This window comes from Rousettus aegyptiacus, unplaced genomic scaffold, assembly GCF_014176215.1.
Source record: "Rousettus aegyptiacus isolate mRouAeg1 unplaced genomic scaffold, mRouAeg1.p scaffold_m13_p_6, whole genome shotgun sequence".
Classification (NCBI taxonomy): domain Eukaryota; kingdom Metazoa; phylum Chordata; class Mammalia; order Chiroptera; family Pteropodidae; genus Rousettus; species Rousettus aegyptiacus.
Window position 1 is genome coordinate 72863825 of NW_023416309.1, and position 11267 is coordinate 72875091.

General features: G+C 52.8%; 1 protein-coding gene across 4 annotated transcripts; it reads right to left on the reverse strand.

Moving 5' to 3' along the window:
- Positions 1–259: 259 nt before the first annotated feature.
- ARHGEF15 (Rho guanine nucleotide exchange factor 15) lies at positions 260–10628 on the reverse strand. 4 transcript variants are annotated; one of them, XM_016154707.2, is made up of 16 exons: positions 10499–10628; positions 7841–8514; positions 7222–7554; positions 6923–6977; positions 5999–6057; positions 5689–5900; positions 5429–5589; positions 5101–5253; positions 4843–4972; positions 3447–3562; positions 3292–3367; positions 3041–3201; positions 2792–2944; positions 2554–2636; positions 2338–2442; positions 260–2211 (listed from the first exon to the last, which is right to left on the reverse strand). In XM_016154707.2, exons 2-16 carry the CDS (start codon positions 8463–8465, stop codon positions 2060–2062), a joined length of 2574 nt encoding a protein of 857 aa, XP_016010193.2. In that variant the 5' UTR covers positions 8466–8514; positions 10499–10628; the 3' UTR covers positions 260–2059. The 4 variants fall into 4 exon arrangements, with proteins under 4 accessions (XP_016010193.2, XP_016010192.2, XP_016010195.2 ...); XM_016154706.2 differs by lacking the exon at positions 10499–10628 and adding an exon at positions 9969–10487; XM_016154709.2 differs by having other exon boundaries at positions 261–2211; positions 3292–3384; positions 3488–3562; positions 10499–10627.
- Between the last annotated feature and the right edge of the window lie 639 nt (positions 10629–11267).

The window sequence follows — 11267 nt, forward strand, 5'->3', positions numbered from 1 at the left end:
GTCTGTGCGGCTAGAAGGAGAGGGTACAGAGTTAATGAGCAGGCTGCAGGGAAAGGCGAAGGAGGGGGAACTCCTCTCACCCATCTGTTGCTTGTGGTCATGATTGCAGCTCCCCTCAGATCACCTTCAATAATGGCCACAATGATGTTGACCCAGAGACCATAGAACGACCAGCGCAAAGACAGGTCAGTGCCCTGACCTATCTGGATTTATCATTGACTCCCCGGATATGGAAGTCACAAACATGAGGAGCAGGGCTGTGGGTGGAGAGAGCATATACTGACTCAGAGAGAGAGAGAGAGCGACTCCCAATAGGGCCCAGCTTCCCCAGGCAACTCCCCTAGGCATCTAGAAATCCACCAACCCCACTGCCTTAGATCCCTCAGTAACTATGATTCGGCCACATGCTAGGGCCTTGGGCCTAGTCTCCAACTCCAGTTCCCAGAAGAACTGACCTCCACTCTCAAAGAATTCATTTCCAACTAGTCCCATCCCCCAACTCCCATAAAGTCACATTTAGAAACTACTGCTCCTTTAAACACACAACGCCCCAAAGAGGCTCATTACAGCTCCACCAACATTTATTGAGGGTTTTTCATATGCCAGGCACTGTACTAGGTAAATCCCCAAAGTCGTGAATGTTCCATATGCCAGTGCCTTTCTCCCTCTGAGTCTCCCAGAGTTCTTTCACTTTCTGTGGTCAGCATGGCAGCTTCTATCCTGGGCAAGTTGCTATGCATGAGCTGAAGGGAAGACCTTACGCCAGGCCTGAGCTCCACTAGCCAGCCACTATCTGCTCCACTCTGTCTCCATTCTTCATCTCCTTCTGGCAAAGTATGGGGGCAGTTTATCATCCGGAAGCAGATATTCTGGATAAGGATGGACAGTAACATTGCTTTCTGCTCTCTGTCCACTGCTTGGTCCAGTGTTTCTGTGAGAGCACCAGGATAAAGGCAAAAAGCCCAGGAGGCTCACCAGTCAGCCCATGATCCACAGTTTCATTTCTTCACCCAAACCTAGGGGTCCAGAGTCAGTCTGAAGCCCAAGGCTGAGGCTGGTTGACTGATCATAGTTCGGTTGGGGAATTTGCAGGCAAAGATTATGAATGCCAAGCTCTGGGCCAAGGAGAAGGGCCTGCGGGCTTCAGGGTGCCTCAGACCCCAGCTACTGGCCATCTTCAGTCCCTCAGGCTCCTCTGCCAGGATGCTTGGCTGCTCCATAACATCATCACTCTCTGACTGTCGTGGAACCCTGGCCTCCAAGAGACTCAGGGCCCAAGGCTCTCATACTCAGCTCTGGCATCTGGCTGCCAAGCCACACCCAGCACATTCTCCTCTGGCACTCAGACCTAGTGCCTTTCTCTGGGAGAATAATAGTTCTTCCTGGGTGAACTATTATGGGTGGCAAGGGAAGAAATAGAGTACTCAGTCATCTGGGAGGGGAACAAGATAACACACCACGTCCACAGATACATACACACATATATGCACACGAACACACACATGCACACAGATCCTCTGAGAAACGCATTCTGGATTCTTCTAGAAGAGAAGTGGCTTGAGAGGACACAGGGGGCATTCAGGAATGGAATCTAATACTTTCTAGACTCAAAGGGCAAGACTAATCTTTGCTGTGGAACCAAGTAGGGTCAATATTTATCTCTTGGGTCCAGATCACCACCTTCTTTGGCTGGATGGGTCCCTGCCAATTGCTGTTGGCTATTTTAATCCTAGGACTTTATCTCCAACGCGGCTGTTTTTAACTGCATTGACCTAGCTTCATCTTCCTAGGCTGTGAGCATGGCAGGCATACTCATTGGCCGAGGGCTCAGCCAGTTCCGCACTCATTAGCCGCTCTGCACTAAGTTTCTGTCTCCATTGATAACACACTCAAGCCATCCTCATTCTCTCTCATTGTGTGGGCTCGGACAGTCATGTTTGAATTGGCTGCCTTGTCTTGAAGCTTGGTCCCTATTGGATGCCACTAGAGGTAGTGCTTCCACTGACAGCTAACCCAGTGAATGGATGAGCTTTGCCCTCTCCGTGCCACACTGCCTGCATTAGGGTTGAGGGGCACTGGGGTTGCTTGAAGAGGGCCCAACTGCCTCAACGAGCCTCTGGTGCTGGCGAAGGTGCTTCCTCCTTTCATGTTCCCCTGTGACTTCGCACACCAGCTGGGCAGGGAAGGCTCCAGGAAGCCCCTTTAGCCAGCCTGGAGAAAGAGAGAGAGGGCCCCCAGTGGGGTCAGGGCAGGGGACATGTCAGAAGAGAAAGGAAGCACTCTGGGGTCTACTGGTGCTTAATATTTATTGATTGAATAAATAAAAGAATCTCTCACCTTCAGGGCTCTTGTGCAGGTGCTTTGGGTGAGCCCTGGACTCCAGACTCTGTCCCTCGGTCTTGGCTGGTGCAGAAGACTCTGAACACAGATCCTGGGAACAGTCTGGTTGAAGGTGGATGACATTACGGTGGGATTGAGACTCTTTTTAGCTTCTCCCCCATATTTCCCTTAAGGTTCACTTTTCCTTCTCTCCTCCCATTAGGCGTTACTCACCACAATTCTCGTAGATGGTATCTGGGGAGCAGGGAAGGGGGCCTGGGGTGGGGAAGGCTCCCAGCCAGCGCTGCATGTCTGATCTGGTAGGGACATAGGGAGGGTCACAGTTGGCCCAGGAGATCCTACTAGGAGTTAAGCAGGGGCCACGGAGGAGAAATATTGGAGAAGATGGTGGTGGGCTCTGAGAGGTCATGTGGAAGTCCCAAGGATGTTTTTTGAAGAAGACACAACTCACAGGGATGAAGCTTGGAGTAGACGGTGGGTAGGGCGGCCCTGGTGGTTGCTGAGAAGGGAAAGGCGGAACGTAGGGGGTCCAGATGGGTCTGGAACCTGTTGGGCCTGAACCAGGGAGCGATGGGCATAGTCCAGAACCTGTAGCCGCTGCCCACTGCCCAGGGAAGAGGAAGTTCAGAGGGAGAGCAGAAGTCCAGCTGGACTCCTCCTCCATACTCCTGCCTGGGTTCCCAGCCTCCCTGGGACACACCTCTTAGGCTGAGTGATGAGTAGCAGGTCGCTAAAGAGCAACAAACAGAGGGGTGTGAAGCGGGGGCGCGAGGTGAAGAGCACGCCTCCCCTCCGGCACACCAACTCTGTCAGCTCTCCCTGCAATTCCAGACGCCTTGACCAGGAAACCAGAGGCAGGGCCTGTGAGGAAGCAGGGAGGAGATTCTGGCTTCTTCATAGCAGCACCACCAGTGGGGAAAAGAAAGGCGGGGAGCCTGGGCAGAGACTAACCTTGACTTTGTGGAAGCGCAGCCTCTGGGTGAGCCGGATCAGCTCCTCAGTCTGCTTCATGCGCCCCACCTCGGCACTGCAACGCTCAATGATCTGGGTAAGGGGAGCTGAATTACCCACCCCTACTGCTTTCCTCCCCTTCCTTCTCTACCTACCGCCTCTTCACCTCCTCTGGCCTCAGCATCCCCATGCCCACCTTGCTGACAGCACCCAGGGCCTTCTGGGCATTCTCCTGGCGGCTTGACCCCTCCTCTGTCTGGTGCAGGATATTCTGAGGACAAGGAGGAAGGATATTATGCAGCCCTGGAATTCAGAGGGGGCTGCAGCTCAGAAAACCCTTGCCTGGCTTGAAAAAATGCTCACTGTGGAGTTCACAGGGCTGAAGAGCCAGCTTCAACAAGGCTGAGAGACCTCTCCACTCACCATCTGAAGAACGCTGAGCAAGTCATGTTACTTCCCTGAGCCTCAGTTTCCCCGTCTGTAAAATGGGAACAATACCCACCTAGCCTACCAATAGCAATGTTGTGAGGATTCAGCAAGGTAATATATGTAAAATACTTAGCATAGTCCTTGGCACATAGTAAATACTGAAAAGAAGGTTGCTATTATTTTAATAATTATTAATAGCACAGTGGTTAAGAGTGCCTGGACTTAAAATTTACCTCCATCAATTATTACTTGTATGACCTGCATCAAGTTATTCAACTTCTCTGTGCCTCAGTTTCCTCGTCTATAAAGTGGAGTCAATGAAGGTGCCTACCCTCGTACAGTCATTGGTAAGTTTAAACAGGTAGTACCATGCCAAGAACAGAGCATTCAATAGCTGTTTAACTATTAAGATTATGATTATGGTTATCTTGCCTACCCTGGGGACATATAAAGCTGAACAAGACATAAAGACACTGACCATCTGGTTGGGAACTCTTCACCTTGAGATGCCCACACCAGGTGACTTGGTTTAGGGAGAGGTTTCTACTCTGCCATAGGAGAGTGTTTCTTAACCTTTTCTTTTTTCCTTCAGTACCACTCTGCTATGAAACCTTTTTAAAAATTTTAATACTGCAAATATACTATATATCTATTTATGTACTATGGCCCTTCGAAGTATCACAACCATTGGAATATTTAAGATTTTTCCACCCCTCAAAGAATAAATTTTTGCCTCCTTGGGGGTGATATCACCCCCCTGGGGAGGCATGCAGAGAAAGATACAGCTGAGGAGACCTCAAAGACCACCCACAACATTCTCCCTAAGACCCTGAGAGAGAAGGGGATTTGCCCAAGGTCACTCAGCTAGGGGCAGAGCCAAGTCGAGAACTTATGTCTCTAGCCAGAGGCTCTTTTCCTGAACCCAGTTTGCTCCTTGAGACATCTGGGTAGCTCCAGGCAAGGTTTGGTGGGTCCTAGATGAAGAGGCTCATATTAGGAGGTCTGATTTAAGGGAGTCGTGTATTCGTGGTGGGGTAAGAGGTGGTGATGGCCAGGCAGAAGGCCCCAGGAGAGTTCTCCAACTGGGTTGGTGAGGCAGAAATGGCCAGGCCAGAATAGTACCTGCAGCAGCATGCGGAGTCGTGTGATGCGCTGAAAGGGCAGCAGCAGAAAGGATGGCAGCGGGAGCCTCTCACACTTGGGGAGGCTCTGCAGCCGCCGCAGCTCCGCGGAGAAGCGCATATTCGTGTCCCTGCAAAAGCAGACCCAGGCGGCTGGCATCTGCCTCAGGGCTCTGATCCCCCAGCCTCCCTTGGCCTGAACCCTAACCCTGCCCCCCAGCTTCCTCCCACATGTGTGACCTGCCTCTGGGACACTCACATAAGGCGACTGTAGGTCTCTTCCTGATACTGCTGGTTCCGCACGTAATCCACATACACTGAGAAAGGACCCACAGCATGGGCATGCACCACGTCACACAGGTCACTGATGTGGGGGGAAGAGCGCACACGGGACAGTAATGTCCCTAGAAACCTGAAAGAGTGGAGGAACAAGCAATGAAGGACAGAAAACCAGGTCTCCTGGGTTCTTGAGGGATGAGCTGGGCACTAACTGGGCCCATGGAAGTGAGGCCTTGGGACAGGGCAAAAGCTAAGGGGCACTCAGCAGCCCAAGACATGGTTTGCAGAGAGGACAGGACATCACTGACCTCTCGCTGACTTCCTGAACTCTCTGAACATTGGAGAAGAGGGTGTGGTGATCCCGGGGGGTGAGGGTGTCCCTGAGAGCCTGGCTCAGCACAAAGGTGTCAGTCAGCAGCCGCAGGGAGCGCAGGTAGGAGGCCTCAGATGTCACCACCTCAAACAGACTCTGAGGAGGAAGGGCAGGGCTGTAGTGGAAAGCCCAGTTCCCAGCCAGTTCAAGGCCCAGGTCCCATTCCTCCCCTACACCAGATCCCAGGTGTGCCACCTCCTGCATGCGCTTTTCCTGGGGGCTGAGGGTGTCCAGGAGGCCACTGGCTCGCACAGCTGGAAGCTCCTGCCACAGAGTGTTGCGAGGTCCAGGGGGCCGGGTGAAGGTGGTAGTTTCTCCATGATTTGTTGGAGAGGGACCTCCATCATCACTGACTCCCCACAGCTCCTCTGACAGCACAGCTGCTCGGTAGGTCTGGTATAGGGGCTCTGGAGAACAAATTAGCACATCAGGGGAGTCTAGTGCCCCAGAACACTTCCCCCTGCTTGATGGTCACAGCAGGGCCCTGAGGCCCAGAGGCCCTCACCATCCTGCAAGGGCAGCTCCCAGTTCTGCTCTTTCAGCTCCTCCGGTCCTTCTTCATCCCTGTGGAGAAATAAAGGGATGGAGCTCCCCAGAGCTACTGCTGTTACACACCTCCAGGAGGTGCTATTCACATGACAGCGTAAAGGAGTACACAAGATAGTGTAAGATTGTATACAGGGACACTGGAGGCTCCCCAGACAAAACCCCAGATATTTTTTATCTGCCTGTTATATGGGAGGCCCTGAACTAAGTGGACTCTATCCATTCCTGTTATCTCAAATACTGTGTACCAGAGACTTCTAAGTCTTTATCTCCAGCCCCCTCATATAGCAATCTGGAATGTCTGGAATGTCCTCCTATTTGTGCTTCAATAAAACTCAATATGATCAAACCCAAACTCTTATACCTCCCCACCACCTGCGGCTCTGTCTTTCCTGCTCCAGTCCTTGGCACCACCACACACCCATTCATCCAAGCTAAAAACCCAAAAGAATGAACAGCAGTTAATGTTTGTTGAACAAGTGAATGGGCTCAGATTAACTCTGGGGATGGTGGTGAATCTAAGATCATTAACAAGCCCAGATGACACAGAAGAGATGTTCGTGGTTGCCAAATGGACTTGCAGACAATAATTACAATAGAGGCTTAAGATGGGAGAACTAAAATGGAGCTCTTACTAGGGGCCAGCTTTTGACCAATGTCCTACATAACAACTCTGTGGAATAGTTGGTATGCTAACCCTCATTTCACAAATGAGGACACTGAGACCCAGAAAGGTTAAGTGACTTATATAAGATCACATAGCTGATACGGGAGAGAACTAGAGCCCAGCCCTCCTTCGCTCCACCATCGTAGAGGTGGGGTTTAGCGGGACCTGAAGGTGAGTCTGCCCTCAGGTGGGAGTAAGGGTTGGGATGTTTGGTACCTGCCCTCCATGGCTGCTGGAGGGGCATTCTGAGGAGCTTCATCCAGACTGTTTCCTGGAGAGAGAACTTAGAGTGAGAAAACAAAACTCCAGTATTCCCATCTGGGGACGCTAGACTCTGGCCCAAGCAGAGACTGATACTATAAAAACTATAATTCCCATCAGCCCCAAAGCAGCAGCTGGTGAAAGAATGAAAAAACTCAGGGCCTGTTGGGGATTATAGTTTGTTGGTTATCAAAATGCTTCACCTCCACCCTTTCCCTTCCCAGCCAAGGGATCCACTCCCCCAGGCCCTGTACCTATTTGGATTCCATCTTCGGAGGACAGATCAAGATCTTGTTGTGGGGGATCCGCAGAGATGGTGGCATCCTGCTTGACCCGAGTTGGTTTTGGAGGTTTGAGAGGTGGCAAAAGTTTTCGCTCAGCAGTGGAGCGGTAGGAAGTGAGGACCACTGCGGGGTGACTGATGCTAGGAGGGCTGGGGCGGGAGCGAGAGGTCCGCAGTGGGGAGGCTCGGCAGGGGGCCCTGGGGCCATCCTCATAGCCTCCCACAGGGATCCATCGAAGCTCCAGGCCAGGCCGGGCTACATGGCAGACACAGGGGCAGCCAGGAGGGCAGGCCAGGGAAGCATCTGTGGGAAACAGGGTGTCCTAAGGAGAAGACCCCGGGGCCTGGCCCCACCCTGCCCAGACCTCCTTTCTCCCCTTAACCTCCCCAGCAGTGGGAACATGGTCCAGCCCCAGGCATCTATCTCTTCAACCCTGACTCTCTTCAAAGCCCCAGAAATATGGAAATCAGACTTTCAAACACGAAATACATTTTTGAAAAGGTAGCCCCTGAAAGTACCCGGGCTTAAAGCATTGAAAACACAGAGGATGAGCTGAATCGAGCCCACCCTAACCTCATGACATGCTTACCCGGACCACCATTCTCCTGGGATTCCCTTCCAGTGAGGATGCCCTGGGGAGTCTCTCTCTGAGTCTCTCTCTCCCCGTTCACATCCACTCCCCCTTGGGGAGCTGGCTCCATGGTATCTGCAGCCTGGACCCTACTTTCAGCCCCCCACTCAAACCTACCAGCCAGTCTCCTCACAGTGCCTGAAGCCGAGGCAGAGCCATCCCGGGCCAGGACGCTAGGGGCTGTGTGAGGCAGGGGCAGAGGTGTGCGGGGTGACCCAGAGGGTTTGGGTGGGGGGACTGGAGACCTGGGAGCAGGTTCTGGGGAGATGGAGCGCCGGGACAATGGACTGGGTGTGCTGGAAGGCGAGTCTGGGGAAGTCTGGGAGTCGAGGCTGGCTTTAGAAGCTGAAGGGGGCAGAAGGGCAGGGGGCTTGAGGGATGAGGCTGGGGGCTCCCAGAAGATGGGGGTGCATATTGGGGTTGGTGCATCATTGGAGGTGATGGGAGTTTCTTGTGGAGAGGAGCCATTGTGGGGGGACCCTGGGGATTGAGCAGCCCGGGGTCGAGAGGGAGGGCGGGGACGGATAATCCGAGGGGGCTTCTGGGTAGGCGGTGTTGCTATAGGAAGAGATTGGTCTGACATCTTCCTTTGAGCTCTTCAAAGGAGTGGGGTACTCTGCTGGAGTCATCCCCTGAAGAAGGAGGGAGAAAGAGAGACCCTTAGTGTTGCTCTCTACCTTGCCATGGGTAGAGGCCTCCGAGGAGAAATTGTTTGCAAGCAAATCAGTCATGATTTTGGAATCAGGAGGGAAGGCTGATGATTAACTTCCTCTCTTTCCTCTCATTTCCAGTCTTCTCTCTTTACTTCTCACTCCTCCTTCTCATTCCCAAGGTCCCCAGACCCTCCCAGGCAGCCTTTCTTGGCCCTCCCAGCCTCCATTTCTCTCTGTCTTTTGGCTTCTGCTGCCACAATCAGGCCAGAAAAGATAGTGGGGTTGGGGTGGAGGGTGTCTTGATAGAGATCCAAGTTGAGTGGCAGGGTAGGGGGAGAGGGTACAAGAGAACCGCATCAATAAGGGGAATTTAGAGAACTGGATCAGCGGAGACACTACATGTTTGCCTGATGAATTGCGTATTGTGTGTCTATAGTGTGTGTTATCTAGGTTTGTATGTGTGGTTTAAGTAGGTGTGGACACAGCGCCTGTGTGCTGTTTCTACTGCTCTATGAAAGGGGTGTCGTAGAATGTGTTTCGACAGTATATTTGTTATGCACTTACAGGGTAGATATGCAATAAGAGAGTGGGGTATACAGTGTATGATAGTGTGTGGTAGGAGAGGGTGAGAGCGTTTATGTGTGTTATGTGCTGTCTGTATGAGGGTATGTGCAGCGTGTGTGCATCTGTGCACACACACGCCCACGCCTGGGCTGTGAGGGATTCATCACTATTTCCCTGCTCCGACGGGCCCTCCGCCCCCCATTTCCCAGTTCCTCTCTCCGGACTCTCCCTTTCCGGATTATTTTTAGTATCCTTTTCCTGCCATGAAGATTCCTGGAGCCTCTGACCCCAAGAGACCAGGAGGCCCTTGGCATGGTCTCTTGTGGTCCGTCCTCTTATCCTTGAGTGCCCCCTACCCCCCATGTGGTCACAGAGAGAGAGAGACCCCCGTGGAAGCCTGGGGCCCACCAGGATCCCTGGATGGTAGTAGGGAGACCAGACTGAAGACGAGGACCAGTGGGACTAAGACACAGGGGCCTAGGCTTTATTTCCTCCCTCTGGGAAGGCGGCTATAATCCTGAGAAGACTGCAAGGTCAGGGTTGAGAGACAGGGGTGACCCCTAACCCCCTTCTGGAGTCAGCAGGAAAGTCAGACCCCACAGGCCCCAGAGTAGGTTCTTGAGAAATGATTCAGGGTCGGGGCTAGGGGCTGTAGACTGTGAGTCTTGCAGCTCAGTGGCCTCCGTATCCTGGCAGGAAGCCCCTTATAAAGATGACCCAGGTAGTGCCACCATCAGCTGGCCAGCTCTTCCCCACCCTTGCTCCCCTCAGGGATCCCACCCCCCTTCTCAACTACCTTCATTTACTTCTTTTCCCACCCCCAACTCAGGCATCTCACAGGGACCCAGGTACTCAGCCCAAGCACTCACCCTTGAGTCCTCTCCACTCTCAGTCACCTCCCAGGGCTGAGTGAGTAGGAGCAGGAAACAGGAATCAGATCCTCCTCCCAACCGGACACCTCCCCCACCCCAAACCACACCATATTCCACATGCGCACACTGGGGCTCTGGAAGATGTGATGGACCCCACGTCCTGGGTTTTGGAGGTTAACAGGGTGTGGGGAAAGGCCGGAACTTGGGTGTGGACAGTGCGCTGTTCTGTACGTGCATGTTCTGCCTGCATTGCCAGCTGGGGGTGAACAGGAGTCGGGTGAAGATGCGGTGGAAATGGCCCAGGGTTGGACTGACAGTAGGACACCTCTGTATCAGCTAAGGAATGGTATGTGTATTCTTCCACAGTGTGTCTGACTATTTCTCCCACATCTCACCCAACAGCCTGCCTATTCCTTTAGCTTCCAACCTGTTTCCCTCGGTGTGAGCCAGCCCACTATTTCACACCAAAAGACGCCCCCCTCAGGTTTCCTCCTCCCTAACTCTGCAGTAGCTCCCCCTGGATTTACCTTTATCTTTTTGGAAGCAGTTTCTATTTTCAGTCTGTCTTGCCTGCCCAGGCGAACAGGGAGTGTGGGGCCAGGTCTCCGAGTGTCTGTTCCTGTGTTTCTCAGGAGGGAACTAAAGGCCCAGATTGAGATCTCCACAGAGGAAGCCAGTTCCTCAGCCCCACCCGGCCATTGTGTCAGGCGTGTGTGTGTGTGTGTGTGTGTGTGTGTGTGTGTGTGTGTGCTGCGCGCGGGTAGAAGGGAGGGAGAAGGGGAGACGGGGAGAGATAGGGAGGTGAGGAGAGAGGTCTGAGATCTTCCTCCTTCAGGAAGCTATCTATGACTTTGTCGGGCCCCCTGCCTGCTCACCATTCTCAGTCCCTGTCTCTCTGGTCCCAGCCTCTGATTTCCCATGCCTCACTGGAAGGCTTTGATGTTCATTGGCTCGGATTTGGTATCCCTGATGGGGGAGGAGCAGGAGTTTTTCTTACCTCTAATTTGCTCTATGGTTGAGGAGCTGAGTTCCAGGGCTAGGGGTGTGTGTCATAAAAACAACTGAGGGGGTGGAATGAGCCACACCCCAGCCTGGGAAGTAGGGTAGTGGAAGATTGGAAGGGCAGTTATGAACTCTTGGAGCCTTTGCCCATGCTCAGGTGGCTGCATTTGCCAGATCTTTACACACACACACACACACACACACACACACACACACACACCCTTCAAACAAGACACTGGGGGAAAAATCCAGAAAGCTGAGATAAAAATATGTTTTAACTCCTTTTTCTTCAGA